The following is a 20,315-nucleotide window of genomic DNA, read 5'->3' as shown; positions in this document are numbered from 1 at the left end:
TCTTTCTGGCACACTCTCTGGCATCCAGTGGCTTCCTCTGCTTGTGATTTACATGCAAGGGTTTGAACTTGTGTTATAGATTGAAGGCCTACCGTGCTGTATGGGTGCGCATATTCATTCATATAAGAACATTTATCATTTTATTCATAGAGAGATGATCTATGTGTGTTAATAATTTGCTTCACGCACTTTTTCTTACTAGGACTACTTGAAGTCACTACAGAAGTTCACAATAAGACAGGATAAGAAGAAGTTTTGACATAAATGTATTGCTTTCTGGTTTGGGCAAACTGACAAATATCAATATCAGATTTTGAACAAAAAATCTCTACAGCTGAAATTACACTTCTTAAACACTACTTGTGACCCGTCCACAGGCAGGTCAATGGGACGTTGTGCTGCTGCAGCTTTAGCCTGGCGAATCTGTGAATGTGGTGCAGGGTGTCATTCGCCTCTCTTTCCCCCTTCACCCACCGGGACAGACACACGCCTTAAGACATGCTCTTGCAGTTTGTGTCAGGTACTGAGGACAGCCCAGGGTAAGGGAGAAATTGATTCTGGGGTGATTGCATTTTCATATTGATATTCATGTAGACTCATACTGTATGTATCTTTTAAGAGCTTTTAAGGTTTGTAAGGGCATGTAGCTTGTGGAGCAGCCCACTGATGACCTGTTTCCATGCTCCTGCCACAAGACGAGTGTAAGGAACACTACTGAGTTGCAGTGGTTCTGGTAGTAGAGTCAGCTCTGTGAATAACTGCAACAAGTTTAAGTTTTGAGAGCTGTAATATGTCGACATTTCCAGTTTCCGGCGTGTTCCACACAGAATTAGCAGATGCCTGTGAATAAGAAATCCACACAATATCCATTATTCACTGATGGTCTGAATCTCAGTGGGCTCCATGTAAGCATCCAACCAGTTAAGACAGTGAATGAGACAAGTACACACATTTGCCATTCAGAGTGTAGACACTATCCTCTACTCTTAGTATAATAGTACTGTATATGCTCAACTGAGCATGATGTGTTGATTTGATGTGTTTACACACAGGTTTTAACTATTGTAACATGTCAAAATGTGTTCAATTGAAAGTGTAAATGGTGCAGTGGAGCTGTAAACCACTATAGAGTTTTTGTACATGACTGAAAAGAAGGTAGTGAAGGCTGAGGCCGAATTGAATTCATATTACATTTGGACTTCCCCCTGTAAGTATATCTGTAGAGCAAGTGTGTAAATGTGGCAACTATATTTGTTAGTCAGTGCTTTTCTTTGGGTATAGCAATAAAAGGGGGGAAAGTAGTAGTATTACAACAGACCCCAGCTCCACTCTACGGTGTGTGGCGCCCTCTGGTGTCTACGCGATGCCAATGTTCTGACTTTAAATGTTGCTCAACATAAAAATGCTATGTAATGAGTAGGCTAAAGCAACCCAACCCCTTGGTCAATCTGATAAAAAGATAAAACGTCAATAAAGTAATTTTGGCTAATGTTCTATGGCCAAGTTAGTTTGTATTGTAAATGCAGGGGAAATTAGCAAATTTCCTTTAGTGGATATTTATTAGACATTGTGTTCACTGACTGGACAAGCCTAGGTTAATACTTTTATGTCTTCCATCCTGAACGAAATAGTCTTGAATGTGAGAACACTTTTTAAAACCACCATTCACCAACAATAACAGTAAGTAACCGAGCAGCATACTAATTTCATTATTAGACTATTATTGTTTGTGGGGTGAGTAGTAAGTTAGCCCAAGGCTAAGTCATTTTTGGCCCTGGAAAAATGTGTTAGGCAGTTTTTATGTAGGTGGTTAGGGACAATGAACAGAAATGAAATCACACTTTTAAAAATCATTTTATCTGTTGTTATGACAATAATTCCAGGTGTATCTGTAAATGTAAAGCCACCACTCACCAACGTGAAAAGTGAGTCAGCGGGCAGCTTTTGGTTTTGGTTATTAGGCTATTAATTGTTTAACTAATAGACCTAGGCTAAGCTACTTTTTAGGCCTGGAAAAATGAGTTTGAGGCAGTTTTTATGTAGCCTAGGTGGCTAAAGACAATATAGGTTAAAATGAATCAAAATCACACTTTTCAAAATGACATAATTTTGTTGATTGCCAGTAAATGCCAATGCAGCTGTGTGTCTATCAGAGAATCCAATAATTCCGGACCTGACTGCATTCTCATGTAAAATAAAAACTCACCCCACAGTCTCTATTCATGTTTTGTTGAACTAGGTTGAGAAAACATCCCCAGAAGAGGAGAGTGTTAGTGAGAGAGAGGAGAGCAGAGAACAAGAGGACATAGATCACTTTGCTCATCCTGAGCCTTATATGTTAGAGAGCTTTTTGGATCACCACCCACAACAAAATGCCAAAAATCCAGTAGTGCAAAGGCCATTGACCAGTGAAAACAGATGAAAGCTGCTTTAAGATTCATTACTGTGATGGAGTGGTGGAGTATTTTTGTAGTGTTAATAAATGACACTTTTTGGAAGTATTTCATGAGTCCACTCTCACTGATTCCAGTTAACTCACTGTATGGCTTAAGGTACGTGGTTTTAAAGAGTTGCACAGTTGGTATACTCATTCAAGAGACCAAAAGACCAGAAAAGTGTGTGTTATCGAATGTGGTGGGCCTGTCTGGTCCAGAATGCCAGGGCCGATATTTTGTCCCAGTCCGCCCGTGTGTGTAGTCAACTGTGTGCGAACTGTGCAAAACACACCGTAAAAAAGCATCACTCGTATAAAAGCAATGACGGTATTGGGGAACTTTTTCAGGCTATGACATTCCCATTTTTGTGAATTTGTTAAAGATTTGTTAATGCAATGCTTTGCAAATGTTTTTTGGGGGCGGTTTCATTACCTCTGAAGTATTGAAAGTTACACTAAATTGTTATAGGCTGCAGGCCTAGGGGCAATTTTGTTGCGATTTTTAGGGGTCCATGCAAAGGAAGTTGCAGAAACCCTATTGATTTTGTTGTGATTTATTTCTTCTTCTTCTTATTATTATTATTATTATTATTATTACTACTATTATTGGCGGCACAGTGGCGAGGTGGTTATCACTGATGCCTCACAGCGACAAGGTCCCGGGTTCGAATCCATCGACTGGGCCTTTCTGTGTGGAGTTTGCATGTTCTCCCTGTGTCTGCGTGGGTTCTCTCCAGGTACTCCGACTTCCTCCCACCATCCAAAGACATGCTCATTAGGTTAATTGGTGATTCTAAATTGGCCGTAGGTGTGCGTGATTGGTTGTCTGTCTCTCTATGTTGGCCCTGCGATGGACTGGCGACCTGTCCAGGGTGTCCAGCAGACCCCGCGACCCTTAACAGGAATAAGCGGTTACAGAAGATGAATGAATTATTATTATTATAATGGTTTCTCTTTTTCCGCGTAGCTAGAGTGTCTGCCCAGGACAGACTGCAAGGGCGAAAGGCATCAAACCTGGTAACTTGGTAGAAGTCCTAGCATGTCACTTTGCCAAGATGTCAATACATATGCATGCAGCTAGGTGGCGCTATAATAAGCCAATTTACGTTTTGCCTCATATCTCAAGAACTGTGTGCCCTAGAAACAAAATTCTTTCTCCCTCTGATTCCTTATATAGCACTGGTGCAGGAGTAGGAACACTGGACAAACATATAAAAAACTAAAAAGCACGAGGACATAAGGATAAAAAATAAGAACATAAGGATTAAAACTAAAAATTGAAAACTATTTATATCTAAGTCAGCTTGAGAATTTAGAAAGAGCCAGGTATGTTTTACAAGGAGTTGGCAGAGATCAAACAAGAACTAGAAAGAGGTGAATATTGTATTTGTTGCAGCCTGTTGGCCTGAAGATCAATCCCTGTAGTTTAAATCCCACTTTGCCTCTGTGCCATTTAAAAAACAAACATTGTAAACTTAATGTCTTTATTTATTCATTTTCTCTCTGAAGAGCACATGCCAAAGAAAAGCTGTCCTTATACATCATTATAGTCTGCATTATCTATACATATGGTACCAATATAAAGTGCATTACTGTAAATATTTAAAGCAATACTGTATTTCTACTGTATAAGTATTATAAGCAGTGAGCGAATAAGTGAATAGTTGTTGGACAAAACAATGCAACTGCAATTGTCTATTGTGTGTAGACTAGCATATTAATTAACCAGTAAGAGAACAGTATTCACAGTAAAAACATCTGAGAATGTAGACATTTGCAATTAATATAAAACAAAGACACAAATCAGACACTATAAAATGTGAATGTATACATAAAATATAAAATATAAAGCCCAGTGATTAGAAAGATTTGTTTAAATATTTGAGTATATTCTGTCTTTAAGTCAGTTTATTTTAGATGTCACGTCACTAGGAAGACTCAGATTATAACACAATATACGGTATAAGTGGTGCTCTCAAACAGATCCTTATGTGCTGCACATGTGTTCACCTCTACAAGGTTACTGTTATTTCCTGTAATACATGCAGGTATTGAAGCCATCAATCAATCAATAGCAGTCCATGGATGACACAAGCAAAGCTGTGTTTATTTGTTCAATTCATTTTTGTTATTAACCAAATTAAAAGACAGAGACACAAACCAAGTTACCATTTATAGCCCAAAACCAACCCAGTTTTCTAACCTCCCCTAAACTCATCCACAACTATCATTGTTGCAATATATACAATGTGATGTAACCCTCAGACATAGTCACACCGATCAGCCACAACATTAAAACAACTGACAGGCCAGATTTCATACCAGGAGGCAGAGTTGTAGTCTTACACACTTGTCTGCATCTTCTATAGGATTGTTTCATACTCAGACTCTCCAACTCCATAGATGTTCTGTCTGCTCCCAGATTCTTCAAATCAAAAAACATCAAAGAGGAGTTATTCATAGGAACATTATACAAATCAGTGAAGAGAAGTGTTGGGTACGTTACTTTTAAAAAGTAATTAGTTATAGTTCAATTCAATTCAATTCAATTTTATTTATATAGCGTCAATAACGATACAAATCGTCTCAAGACGCTTTACAAAAACCCGGCCTGAAACCCCCAGAGCAAGCCTGAAGGCAACGGTGGCAAGGAAAAACTCCCTTTTAACAGGAAGAAACCTTGAGCAGAACCCAGCTCATATGGAGGGACCCATCTGCCTAAGGTCAGCTGGGTACAGACAGAAGAAAGAAAGAAGAGAACAGAAGTTATTAGTTACTTCTCCCTAAAAGTAACTGAGAGAATAAACCTTCGCAGCTCTTGTGGCTGGCTGACAGCGCAAGTAACGCACCACATTTAACTGTCGGTAACGGTAACGCCATTGTAACGGAGGAAATAGTAATTAGTTAGATTACTCGTTACTGAAAAAAATAAAAATAAAATTCCCATCATTGGTGAAGAGAATAACAGGAAAATTAAATGTGGTATTTTAAATGTCAGATCTCTCTCGTCTAAACCTCTTTTACTGAATGATTTGATAAATAATCTTCAAATTGATCTACTTAGTTTGACTGAAACGTGGCTGCAGGATGATGAATATGTCTACACCACCCAGTCATAGCAATTATCACATTCCTTGAAGCACAGGTAGAGGAGAAGGAGTGGCAGCAATCTTCCTCTCTGATTTATCTATTAATCCTAGACCTAATCAGTGCAGACAAGTGATATGTGTTGCGGCAATGTTCCACAGTCTTTACTCATTGTGATACACAACAACACAATACTTCTAGCAATAGACATGTGTTAGCACAGACTAATCTGACACAAGAATTTAATAACAGAATTTATCTGGATTCCATTAGGTATTCAACAAAAATACCAAAAGAAAAAAAAAAACGACTTTCACACTCTAACCTTTGACCCCTTGGATTTCTTCTTTTCCTTCTCCGGTTTCGTCAAATTCTTTTGGGACTTTCATGAGTATCAGCAGCAGAATGCCAATGAAAGCCACCCCAACGATGGAGCGTGCGATAATAGCTGTAACATTGGGTGGTGCTGTAACATTGGGTGGTTCTGGACAGTCTGTGGGAGTTATACATAGCAGAAGGTTTTACACAATTCAAACACACTGAACTTGAAAGAAAGGGGATAATATGTTAATGTGTCCAATACTTTGGATTTGTGACCACATATAGTACTTGTCAAATAATGTGTTAACAGGGTGCTAAGACAAGAAGAGTGTTCTTATATAAAGAATTTGCCAAGTCTGAGTTTTCTGTTATTTCATTGGCAGCTTACCTTTCTGTTTCAAAATTTCAGCCTTGTAGTTATCTTCTCCAACCAACTGGTCCAGCTTAAATTTGATCCAGCATCCCTCACTGTCCTTCTGCTGGCACTCCTTGGCTGCTAGGGTGAATGTGTCTACCAGCTCTGCTGTGGTGTGTGTACATATGATGCTACAGTTGTCTTTAAAGGGGCCGGAGCCAAAGGCGAGACATTCAATGCAATTCCTGAAAATAAAGTTAAGTGAGGCAGTTTAGAGTTTTCATTATAGGTCTGCAGTGGAGATACTTTATTTATTTATGTATTTGTAAATTGGTGAAGTGATAGCAGAATGAATGTGTTAACTTACAGCTTGGTCTGACATGGGTCTGGGCAGCCAAGACATGTATGGCATAGTGGAGGCTGGTATCCCTCTTTACATTCACAGCGGTTACACACGCAGGACCCTCTGCCATAGCACACAGTGTTGTTTGGGGTACGACACCCCTCTTCAGACTTTCTGCAGTGACAGGCAGTGCCCTCAAAGCCTGGATGACATTTACATTCTCCACATTTGCAGTCACCATTTCCTACAAGTAATGACAAACAGAGAGGAACGTTCCTGAGCACTGACATATCCCACATATCCTGCAGTTTCTCTGTGGAGTCGTTGAGTCCAGATATCTGCAAGGAGACACTCAGTCCATGAATAGTTGGGCCAGCAGATGAGGCAGCCTGATAGCTCCAGGGTACAAACTGACCATATACATACTTACATCTCCGCTGTCTTCTTTTATTTCATGTCCCTCCCTGAAGTGGATGTCTTTAGCTTCACCGTCTTCCTCTGCCTCAAGCACCTCTATCTCAGCAGCAGCACACAATAGAGTGTCCTCTTTCCACTCTTTTCGTGCTTTTTCCCCTTAGGACACTAAGCCAACGGTTGGTCCCTACAGTAGACTCATTCAGGTTCCTAGGTTCCCACATAGACTCTGTATCTGCTGATCATCTTCTACACTGCAATAATCCAGTCTGTCCTGACAACGTCCATCACTGTCTGGTTTGGATCCGCCACCAGACATGACAGGGACAGATTGCAGAGAACAGTCAGGTCTGCAGAGAAGATCATTGGTACTGACCTTCCCTCCATCCAGGACCTGTACCGGTCCAGGGTCGGAAGCGGGCCAGTAAAATCTCCACAGACTCCTCACAGGCCGGTCACTACCTGTTTAGACTTCTCCCCTCAGGCCAGTGTTACAGAGCACTGTACGCCAAAACCACCCGCCACAAAGACAGTTTCTTTCCCCGGGCTGTTGCTCTGTTGAACTCTGAGCAGTCACAGAGCGTGAGACCATTCACATGAACAATAACAATAACTCTGCACTATTGTATATACTCACTGAACAAACTTCTGGATCGTTGTATATATCTGCTCTTATCCTTTATCTCTCAATTTTTTTTTTTTTTTTATGTATACAGATTGAGATTTATTTTTTAGACTTATTTAAGTTCCATGTGTTTCTGTACAAGAGAGCAAAAGTTACCAGAGTCAAATTTCCTGTATGTGCACACATACTTGGCCAAAAAACCTGATTCTGATTCTATTTGCTGGTGTCAGCCCATAATTTAGTGTCTGCAACCCTAGTCCTGGTGGTAGGCGGAACAGGTTGGTCAGAGAGATCTGATTCTCTGATCTCTCACACAGGGCTCATCTCACTTTGCATATTCATCTCATCTGAACATTCCAGTACGCAAATATTTTCGCAATGTGACATCATCTAGAATGGATGAAATCTAGACCTTGTGCTCGGCATTATTTAGTAGAGACCAGCTCTGCATGTAGATTTTCCTAGCTTTCTAGCCTTTCTAGCAATGAAGAGTTATTTCCTTTCACGCAGGTGCAAAATGGATGTTAGCTGTACTACTCTGGGTGTGCTCAATAGAGGATTGAGCTGCGGGCTATTGGAATCTGACACGTCATTGTGCTCATACCCAGATCAGAAGCCCTTTGCAGCTAGAAAGTCCCATTTGTCAAATGATTTCCTGACCATCACACTTACTATGAGCAGAGTGAGATATATTTTCTATTTTATGTTTTTCCAGTTTTTCCAGTGCTTTGATGACAGCCTTGCACCCATTGGCATTCTCTCAGTCAGCTTCAGCAACTATAGCTGAAATTATTAGTTAATTAAAGGATTTCTTGTGTTCATCCTACATCCACATGAACAGTGGAACTGTCAAATTTCTGGATAATGCTTATAGTGAAGACAAAATAACACAAGCAACACACTGAGTAATGCAATCTCCACTGCAACCTGCTTACCTTGTAATGGTGAGAACACAGTGATTGTACAGTAGACTGCTACTGTTCACTTATGAGATGAATATGGATGCCATGAGTTACATAGTGAGTTTATAAACCATTATTGTTGTTACACTGTAATATCCAACTCACCACATACAGTCACAACTTTTTATCAAACCTTAAGTTATTTAAGTTATATTTTTATGCAATAACAAATCCTGAAAGCCTCCTAGTGACCTTGGCTTTGGCTGATTAGGCAGGGAAGAACTGGAAAATCAGCTAACAATGTCTCCAGTGAGAAATGCTTTAAAATATTAAACAAAAAGCTGTAACACAAAATGATTGCAGCCGTACCTCCACATTGCTTATTCTGGAACTTTTCACAGTGATCATCATCACACTCGCAGAATTCACCATAGTAACTGGTGCCCTTCTCCGTGTTGTGGCATTGGCACCTGCCACACACACAGTCCCCTCGACCCTCACACTCAGTGCCGTTATTCCTCTGACAGGACGCTCGCAGGGAGCTTTCGTCTTTATCGCCAATGGAACACTCGCAGAACTGACCAGTGAAACCCTCCTGGCAGCTGAATAAGGACAAGATAAAAAGATGGATGGGTTGTTAGAACACTCTCTATGGAGTCACCCTCTCATAGAACATACAATCATATTTTTTATCATACACACACCGTTTGAGGACTGGATATTTCTCTTAGTGTACAGGTAAAACAAACTCATTTCAGAAGTGCTGGAAAGAGTCAGGCCTGCTATTCCTTCATGAATAATGAGGAATCTTGATATTATTCTTTAAATATTATTCCAGAGGAAAATGTGAAAAGGAGGTGTATTTTCTGCACCACAAATATTGAAAAAACTAAGTATGGACCCGTGTAATGTCATTAAATGTGTTACATTTTTATATCACAAAATATCAAACAAACAGGTTAGACTAGATTCAAAATACAAGTCCCAAAAATGTACCTTGATGCAACAAAATGGAGCAGTACACTGCCATCAAGTCAGCTCTCACTTCCATTTAGTCCAATCTAAGATTTAGATTAATCACCATCAAACAACTCTAAGGCACGGTTGGAAGTGACTTTTAAATACAGTATGGGGCACATGTCACAGTAGTAGTCTCGCTTTTGTTATTTCCATTAATGAACAAATCCAGATTAAATCAACAGGATATGGCTTGTTTTCATTTTTGTTGATCAGAATGCAACAATGCATGATCATAAAAAATGAAGGACAAGTCAACAGATGACAGTTTGTTACAGAAAAACACAACTTTGGATTCCTATTTCCTATGGCTTTAAGAATTTAGTGGGCCAGAAGTAATACAGGTCACTTACAGTATGCCGATGAAATACTGTAAGTACATCTTGCAGAAATACTTTTAACAACTGTAGCTTTTGAGTACTCCAGTCTCAGAGTTTGAGACTTGTTTTCATTTTGTGTAAAATAACTTGTGTAACTTATGAGCCTAATATTTTGGAATTAGTACTTCTTACACTACTTGGACAATAAGAACTACTCTTACTGTGTAGTATTTGGTAACCCAGTGGCTGGAAAAAGGCTTATTTTCAGGCTCACAAACTACTCGTCAAACAAAATTTTTTATTCCAAATCAAACTAAGCCATGTCATATTTTTTTTCTCTAGAAATTACTTTAACATCAGACTAGTAGTCTAAGAAGTATTAATTCCAGTAATAATAGTAAAATCCAATTATTATAATCGTTGTGTGAGAGGGAAAAGCTTACCTGCAAATACCGCAGATGATGCTTCTCCTGTCACCGCAAATTTGGTGATTTTTGTCATCGGCGTTTTCACATGGACACTGACAGTTGGTAGATAAAGTCACTGTCACTGTGTCTTTAATGTCCAGTGGTCTGATAGTGAAAGACTTGTCCTCCATACATGAGTCCACAGTCAGAGTAACGTCAAAATATATCTGGAAAGGGCATTTCAAATTGGAGAGTCACTTTTGCAAGAATTAAAAATGGCATGAAAAACCAAAGGCACAATATTCCCATTTTGTGATTGCACATTCTCAGTTGGTGCTCATTTAATGAACTATCCTTTTACAAAACATTTTAGGAACAACCTGAAATTTCTTTAGGAGAATAATTTTGGTGTACTGCTGCTATCTACAGTTCAGTTCTGGGTCACATTGACATGTTATGTCCACAGATCTTACTGAAACAATCTGATCCTAGTGGACAAATTATGAATAGCAGTTATTTTTATTTTAAATTTGCAATTATAATTAATGCACTTTGCAAATTCATCCCACAGGCCAGATTGGACCTTCTGGTGGGCTGGTTTTGGCCCTCGGGCCATATGTTTGACACCCTAGCCTACAGTATGCACTGGAATAGTTTAGAATCTTTCCTGAAGAGCTGGTGTCTGAGCTACATCATCTAGCCTGGGGCCACCAGATCTGGATCAGGATATACAGATATATACAATGAATGCATGATAGTTAATAAGAATTGCAATTACACAAGGGCAGCACCTAATACAATTAAGCATCTGAATCTGAAATGTAATAAGAGCTGTAAGCATTTATATACAACACTGTCAACACTGACCGTTTGTTCTGGATGCACATTGTTACAAACTCCTTGGCTGTCTCCTGCTGGTCCTGGATTACTGCATAGAGGGGTATAGACAACTCTTACATTGTCAGGAAGACTGTCATGGGTCACGGTTACTTTAGAGGACAACCTCTGCCATAAAAATCAGTAAGAAAGAACGTATTGGTCACAATACAGATTTCAAAGATACATGTGCCCTCAAAGGTGGCAAACTGATGCACAATGAAAGACCAACTTACATTGTAGGCATTTTCAATCAACTGAACAACATTTCTAGAATCTGATGCCAGGACTCCCACTTCGGATTTTGGAATCATTTTGGAGAGTTCCTGGGAAATAAAACATGGAACTTAAATTTTAATCTGAGTAATACAATGTTTTATGTGTAAGGTGTACCAAAAGGAATGGATTTAATTTACCGTATACACACTCTTGACATTGTCTGTCACTGCAAATATTGGCTGAATATTGTGCTTTTCCAACACCGTAGCAAGTTGTCCAACAGATGGGTAGTCCTGCAAATAATAATTAGTAAAATCTTTCAAATATTGCTGACACCGCTTACATAATCAGATGAGTCAAATCACTGAACAAAACTGTCATGATTCCACACATACCATCTCACTGCTCTTGACATAAACACTGTCTTCCATATGACACTGTTCATCATTGGGTTCCAGTATGCCGGCCAGTTTTCCATCCCCAGCCATGTGGAATCCAGCGTCAGTGGTCAGCACAATAAGCCGAGTGCTGCTGTTTCTCCAACCGATTTTGTCCTAAACAAAAATATGGTCGACTCTTTAATGGGGAACACTTTAACACAGTGAAGGGCACTACATAACAGATCATTATCAGTAGCATTGTAAAATCACCTATCATAATAGTATTCACCAGCAAGCTGCAAAAGCACCACAATTCTATGCTTTAGTTTACATTTTGGAGCCCAGAGAAGACAGTTCTGACTTTAGACATTCCTACTAAACTATGTCAGGCCATTGGAAGAAATGTTACCAAGTCTTTATAACATCAAGTTTGTATTCCTTGTCTCGCTTACAGTACATATTTATCTGTTTGGATGCGTCCTTACCCCACATACAGCGGCCTGCATCATGGCATCCAGACTCCCTTCAGGAGAGTCAAGGTTCCCAGAAATTAACTGAGCTGCCACTTTTCTTTCAAACTCCTGCTCGTCTGGTGTCATACTGAGCACATGTCTGTAGCCAAAGGCAGCCTGACACTGCTGGTCATTCTGATCACATGGCTTCTCCAGTTTTTCTTTGTTGGTGTTGGTGTAAGGAAGGACTGTCTTATCAACAAAGGCACCAAATCCTGGAATTATAATAAGCTAAAGCTTTACTCATCACATCACATAAAATGTGTAAAAACACACTGACATACAAGGTAATGCTTCAGGATTCTTAAAATACAATATGATACATTTTGTGTAAATTGTACAACTAGTACTTTTTAGCCTAACCATTCTTGAAATTGCACAGCATCTACTGTGTACTATACCACCGGCGGCCTGACTAGTGAAGAATCTATGACTCATCATCTGACATCAGCGGACTTGCACTAAGCTACACTTTGCTTCTTTTAAGGTTGTTTTATATTTTTCGTAAGTGTTTTATTTAAATGTTGTGTTATTTATATGTGTGCCTCTTAAGCCGGGAGCCTCTGCAAAATTTCGTTATATTCTCATAATGACAATAAAAACTCATTATGAGTCTTTAAGGGGCGGCTGTGGCTCAGTAGGTAGAGCGGTTTGTCCACGAACCAGAGGGTTAGCGGTTTGATCCCCGGAATGTGCCACATGCCAAAGTGTGCTTAAGCAAGACACTGAACCCCCAGTTGCTCCCAGTGTGTGTTACTGGTGTGTGCTTGTGTGAGCGAATGGGTAGATGTGTCTGTGACTGTAAAGCGTTTTGAGTACCAATAGGTAGAAAAGCGCTATATAAAAGCAAGGCCATTTACCATCTTGATTCTTGAATTGCATGTCTAAGTTATTGCCAGACCACAGAGTACTTTTTAATTATATGCCCTAAACTGAAGACACTGGCGAATGTGGATTTAACTGGAGTCTACGCCACCCAGTCATAGTAATTATCATATTCCTAGAAGCACAGGTAGAGGAGGAGGAGTGGCAGCAATCTTCCACTCTGATTTATCTATTAATCCCAGACCTAAGGAGAGCTTTAATTCATTTGAAAGTCTTACTCTTAGTCTTCCCCATCCAGACCAGAAAATACAAAAACCAATTCTTTTTGTTGTGGTGTATCGCCCACCTGCTCCTTATTCTGAGTTTTTAGCTGAATTCTCTGAGTTTTTATGTGATTTAGTTCTTAGAACAGATAAAGTCATTATAGTGGGTGACTTTAACATCCATGTTGATGTTGTCAGTGACAGCCTTAGCTCCTCATTTACATCATTATTAGATTCAATTGGCTTTTCTCAGAATGTAAATGGATCAACTCACAGTTTTAATCACACCTTGTCCTAACATATGGCATAGAAACTGAAGGTTTAACAGTATTTACTCATAACCCTCTTTTGTCTGATCATTTCCTCATAACTTTTGAATTTACAATAATGGATTACATAGGAACTGAAAAGACATTTCATTACAGTAGATGTTTATCTGATGATGCTGTAACTAGATATAAAGAATGAATTCCTTCTTTATTTACCCCAATGCCATGTGCCAATGTTGTGGACGACAGCAACCACAATTTAACCCCTGCACTAATAGATTATTTTGTCGATGGCACTGCAGCATCGCTTAGTTCAACTCTAAACTTAGTTGCTCCTCTGAAAAAGAAGGTCATGAATCGGAGGAGGCTAGCTCCCTGGTATAATTCACAGTTGCGCTGTTTAAAACAGGCAGTCTGAAAGCTAGAAAGAATTTGGCATTCCACTAATTCTGAAGAAGCTCGCATAGCCTGGAAAGATAGTTTAACAACTTATAAAAAAGCTCTCAGTAGTATTAGAACAGCATATTATTCATCATTAATAGAAGAAAACAAGAACAACCCCAGATTTCTTTTCAGCACTGTAGCCAGGCTGACAAAGAGCCACAGCTCTGTTGAGCCATCTATTCCTTTAGCCCTCAGTAGTAATGACTTCATGAGCTTCTTTACTAATAAAATTGTCGGCATTAGAGAAAATATTCAAGGCATCCTTCCAACAGCTGTTAAAGATGTAAGTACAGTGACATTAGAAACTTTTGTAAGACCTTATCAATATCTGGAATCCTTCTCCCCAGTAGATCTTCTTGAGCTCTCTTCAACAATTACAGCATCTAAACCATCAACCTGTCTTCTAGATCCAATCCCAACTAAATTGCTCAAAGAAGTTTTTCCATTAATTAACACCTCCATATTGAACCAGATAAATTTATCTTTATTAACAGGATATGTGCCTCAGTCTTTTAAGATTGCTGTAATTAAGCCCTTACTCAAGAAAGCCACTCTAGATCCAGATGTTTTAGCCAACTATAGACCAATCTCCAACCTTCCTTTTATTTCCAAAATTCTAGAAAAAGTTGTTGCTAATCAGTTGTGTGACCACTTAAACAAGAATGGTCTGTTTGAAGACTTTCAGTCAGGTTTTAGAGTTCATCATAGTACAGAAACAGCTCTGGTTAAAGTTACCAATGATCTCCTCATAGCTTCAGACAGTGGACTTGTCTCTATACTTGTTCTGCTAGATCTTAGTGCTGCATTTGACACTATTGATCATAATATTTTACTACAGAGACTTGAAAGTGAGGTCAATATTAAAGGAACTGCATTAGACTGGTTTGAATCCTATCTATCTGACAGATTCCAGTTTGTTCATGTCAATAATGATTCCTCTACTTATACAAAAGTAAGTTACGGAGTTCCTCAGGGTTCTGTGCTAGGACCAATACTCTTCACGTTATACATGTTGCCATTAGGCAAGATTATTAGAAAACATGGCATAAACTTTCATTGCTATGCAGACGACACCCAGCTATATTTATCCATGAAATCAGATGAAACTAATCAGTTGGTTAAACTCCAAGCGTGCCTTAAAGACATAAAGGCTTGGATGACCTGTAATTTCCTACTCTTAAACTCAGACAAAACAGAAGTTATTGTATTCGGTCCTAAGCATCTCAGAGATTCATTATCTAATCACGTGGTGTCTTTGGATGGCATTACCTTGGCCTCCAGTACTACTGTAAAAAACCTTGGTGTTATATTTGATGAGGATATGTCCTTTAAATGTCACATAAAGCAAGTGACCAGGACTGCCTTCTTTCACCTGCGTAATATAGTCAAAATTAGGAACATCCTGTCTCAGAGTGATGCTGAAAAACTAGTTCATGCATTTGTGTCGTCCAGACTGGATTACTGTAATTCATTACTGTCTGGCTGTCCAAATAGCTCTTTAAAAAGCCTCCAATTGATTCAAAATGCCGCAGCAAGAGCATTGACAGGAATTAGCAAGAGAGATCATATTACTCCAGTTTTAGCTTCTCTTCATTGGCTCCCTTTAAAGTCTAGAATAGAATTTAAAATCCTCCTCCTTACATACAAGGCCCTTAAAGGCCTAGCTCCATCGTATCTTAAAGACCTCATTGTACCATATCATCCCAACAGATCACTTCGGTCTGAAAGTGCAGGCCTACTTGTGGTTTCTAGAATTTCAAAAAGTAGAATCTTCTTCTTGTGAGTATCTCTGGCCTGGAGTTGTGCGTTTCCTGTAGAGCTCCATACTACATCTGTTATCGTGGTCTCATCAGCCTGCCCAGTCTTCATGGAATCCTGCAGTTATCCACTCCTACCTGAATGAACAATTCTCCAACCTGCCTATGATTCCTCTTACATTTTCAAACTGTCATGTAACATCATCAGTTTGTATCATAAGATTCCACATGTACGCTTTAGTCAGATATGTGTATCTATGACAGATGTATGTTTATCTTGCTGTTTTCTTCTCTTCTCTCTTTGCTGTTCTCTTCTCTCTTTCTTCTGTCTGTACCCGGCTGGCCTTAGGCAGATGGGTCCCTCCATATGAGCTGGGTTCTGCTCGAGGTTTCTTCCTGTTAAAAGGGAGTTTTTCCTTGCCACCGTTGCCTTCAGGCTTGCTCTGGGGGTTTCAGGCCGGGTTTTTGTAAATCGTCTTGAGACGATTTGTATTGTTATTGACGCTATATAAATAAAATTGAATTGAATTGAACTCTTCATGTCCTGCTCCTTGGGTTGAGATAATCTTTTAATCTTTTAGTAGGAAACTTTGAGAACCCAAAGTTATTAAGTGATATATAAAAATTAACACTGTAAGTTATGTCTGTATTCTACAGTGCATCAGATAGATGATTTATGTTATTAGAATAACATCGCCATCATATTACCTATTTGAGTATGCTTAGTGATGTTTTTCAGAGTGGCAAAAAGATCACTGCCGAGTTCTTTGATTTTCTGCAAATCATCTTTCATGGAGTAAGACAGGTCCATCAGGTAGTAGAGGTCCACTGGATAACCCTCAACTCTCTTGAAAGAGACACGGAAGGTTTCCGGAAGTCCTGTACACATAGATGGGAAAGAAATTCAGTGTGTTAATTGTCAATTAAAACTGAATGATAGAGAATATTGAAAAATGTGAAAACTTTGATTGTTTGATTGAAATGTAGAGACTGGCAGTGACGTGGAAACAAACACAGCCTGTAGATCAAAGATTAGCATTAACTGATTGCACAAACCCGGTCGCAGATTCAGGCTAATTTCCTGTGGACTCATCTGGACTGGTTCTCTATTGTCAAATGAGTTAGACAGAGATTCACTCTTGGTAATGTCTTGAGAGTTCTTAGGAGAGACGATGTCTGTATTTCTGCAGCCTTTAGCTATCAACTGGACTATGGTGTCACACCGCACTGCTTCCTGCTCTCCTGCTTTGGTGAAATTCTGCAAAAAAATGAAGACAATAATAGATTGGGATTGACTTTCAAACTAAAAATATAATGTGCTTTTAACATGTTGCCATGTTTTCAAACCAAACGGCTCAATAAACAGGCAGATCATCAGCAAGAACTGCAGGCAAAATAATGCATTAAAACCGTATAAAGATGGGGGATGGAACAGCTGAACAGATACAGACAGTTCTGTTAATATGAAGCCTGCAGCAGTATGAGGTGAGTTGCATCAGGTAATAAAGAAAGTGATGGTGGCTTGTTGTGTTTAATCTGCCTGAAGTCACGTTACTGACCAAAACTGGACAAATCAGTACCCACTTCTTGTATTTGATTTTACGTAAACTTTCTCTCTCACCAGCTGTTGGCACCATGAACAGAATGGCCCAGATCTGATACAGTCGCTACAGGAGTTGACACCTGACTTGGAGCAAACGTCTTGTTGTTGACACAGCCCTGCAAAGAAAACCACAAATTTGTACAACATGATCACACATTTAAATAAATCTTTTTAAAATGTCTATATTGTCTTTAATATAGACAATAAAGACATTATATTGTCTATAATGTCTCTAGCACACATTAAATGTAGTGGGTAGGGATAGGGGGATAATAGGGGGATATACAGGAATCAGGCATAACATTATGACCACTGACATTAGAAGTGAATAACATTGTAACTTTTTGTTATAAAAAAATACTGTTTGGCTTTAATATAGACAACACAAAGGAATAAAATGACACAGAATATTATATAATCAACTTCAGAATCGTTAAAGCTTCACAATTTCTGGTTTACGGTAAGTGACAATAAATACCATTACCATTCTGCTCCATCAGCAGGAGCAGAAGGAACAGCAAACGACAATCCATGCCCTGGTGACAAAACAACAGATTTTTGTGACCATTATCCACTTCAAACCAGCTACTTTAAAATACTACTCCTGAAAATACACAGAATATCATCAAATAATCCGTTTATTATAAAGCTGTTACGCTCAATTGACCCTCATTTTGCATGATCCATATATAATACAAAAATGTATATTGCATCTTTTTATCTATAGCACAGTGCTTGCATCTGATTGGAGTCATTAAGATCTATCTTCAGAGACAAGTACCTTGAGAAACTGTATGCAAGTCTTCCAAGAGGGACTGGTGCTGTAAATGCAAAAGTTGTTCTCTCTTTCTTTGTCTGGATTGCCCTGTGAAAACAAACCAAACCAAGTTTAATTGCAACTTTCCAAAAATATCTTATCAAACCAAGCTGACTTGCACCCTCTGCCTCTACTACACATCATTTCACTTCAAAATTAATGTCCAGCACAACAGCACAACCATTTAATAACGATGATGCAAAGCTTTCAGTCCCTTTAGAAATAAAAAAAAGTCCCATCTAGATGTGAGTGTGCATAGGACACATCATTAACTGCACTTCATACTTCCACTAAAGGGGAAGTGACCTTTACTGACAAATGTCAAGGCAAATATAATTACATCTTAATCTTATGGAGCCAATCCCAGCTGTCATTGGGTTGCCTCCTCATAGCACCACGCTATGAGGAGGCAACGTGTAAAAATGAGCATCAGCTCAGCTGACATGTGTCAAACAACCACCAGTAACACGGTGATTTCCTGAGCACAAAACAGTGTGTCAACACTACACCATCAAAGGAAGAAGAGAAGAGCGAAGTGTTAGGTTAAAGATACGCATCTGCTTTCTCATACAGGCTGAAAAAGGGCTTGCAATAATGCTCACTGCTGTAGCTTTGTGACAATTCACTGTGCAGTACAGAACACTGGCCTTCATCAAATCAGATTTCAGTTTTCAGTTCAGATTTTTTATGTCTAGACTTTTACAGCATGTAGAAGCCTGATTCAACATTGTCAAATGTGGCTACAGAAGGTTACTTGATTTGAATCAAGACATGTCTATCTTTCTATAGTTCATATTAAGTTGACCTGCCTCCAGCAGTGACTGTACACTTTTAGTTTTAACCAAAATAAATCCATTGTAAAGCAAAACATTTAGCTTGCTAAGTGCAGAACTACACTGGAATATATTCAAACTTTTAAGTGGACAAAAGTACAGTGTTTCTCCTGAAAACATAAGTTTGTGTCAGACCTACTCCAATTTCTCTAAATTTGCGTTTTCAAATAACAGAGTGTTCTGAGGGAGAATTAAAGAATGAATTGCAGACGGCCGTAAAACAAGCTAAACACGTCAAACATGTCAGAGAAAACAAAACAAAAAAAAATAAATAGAAACCCCTTTCCTGAGGCTTCTGGTTCTTTGGGTCAGTAGGCATTCTGAGTAGTGAGTGAGTACATGTTCAATACGGTTCACTCATATTAGATATGTAAAGCAGAGTTTAAAAGTCGCTTCCAACTTCTGCAAAGCAAGGGCACCACTACACTACCAGGTTTAAGGTGTAATCTGCTTTATGTGTACCTTTCATGTACATATACACCCACTTGCCAGTTTGTTAGAAGCAAATTCATTCTAAAAAAAACATGCATTAAATCTTATCTTCACAAAGGTTATAATATTCAGCATTTATGTGTGTTGTACCGACACGTTTGATTATTTTTATGAACCTGTTTTAGTCATTGTACAAGACAAATAACACCACCAGAAACTACACCATGACTATATGCAGGACTGTTATATTAGAACGGACGCTGTCGCCCATAGCATCGGAATAAAACTATTTTGACCTCTTCTCCTGAAATGATTGTGACGATGTAATTTATTCTTCATCGATAAACTGTATATCTTCTTAAAACTTTACTGGTCAATCTCTCCCAAACATATAACTGATGTGTATAAATATGAATGAAAACAGGACTGTGACCTTTTTGGGCAACAGTGCACTACACTAGTGTACCCAATGTTTTGGAGAGCAAGTTTGCACACACATACACAGTGTTTGTTCTCTGCATTAAACCCATCCAAGTGAGCACACTGGGAGTAGTCGGCAGCCATGCAAGGCATGTCTCAGGCAGTATTCCGGATAAAAGCCAAGGCTGAATATCCTCAGAACGTCACAAAAGCACTAAATTGCAAACTAAATTGACTGGATCTAATGTTCTATGGGTGTGAGTTGTAATGTTAAAAAATACCAACATCGTGCTGGTGGACTTATTTGGATCAGATTAAATACAACAACTGAATAATAATAAGAAATGAGACGCAACACTGCCCAACTTAATTGGCCATCTATTAAACGCTATTAAATTACATCTATGTCTGTTCAGACTCAGATAATACTGCATTGGTGA

The 20,315-nt window shown here is 38.9% G+C and overlaps 1 protein-coding gene across 1 annotated transcript; it reads right to left on the bottom strand.

The window, feature by feature from the left end:
* Positions 1-5,009: 5,009 nt before the first annotated feature.
* LOC311488045 (integrin beta-2-like) lies at positions 5,010-18,728 on the bottom strand. The gene is made up of 14 exons (XM_084544548.1): positions 18,155-18,728; positions 17,858-17,909; positions 17,392-17,489; positions 16,827-17,028; positions 16,479-16,649; positions 12,186-12,427; positions 11,716-11,874; positions 11,518-11,613; positions 11,338-11,427; positions 11,004-11,230; positions 8,851-9,089; positions 6,565-6,784; positions 6,231-6,442; positions 5,010-6,014 (listed from the first exon to the last, which is right to left on the bottom strand). The coding sequence occupies exons 2-14, from the start codon at positions 17,904-17,906 to the stop codon at positions 5,842-5,844; spliced, it is 2,178 nt and encodes a 725-aa protein (XP_084400674.1). The 5' UTR covers positions 17,907-17,909; positions 18,155-18,728; the 3' UTR covers positions 5,010-5,841.
* Positions 18,729-20,315: the final 1,587 nt, after the last annotated feature.

This window comes from Chelon labrosus, assembly GCF_963514085.1.
Source record: "Chelon labrosus genome assembly, chromosome: 5".
Taxonomy (NCBI): domain Eukaryota; kingdom Metazoa; phylum Chordata; class Actinopteri; order Mugiliformes; family Mugilidae; genus Chelon; species Chelon labrosus.
The sequence above is the reverse complement of the archived record's forward strand: the minus strand, read 5'-3'. Positions and strand labels throughout refer to the sequence as shown.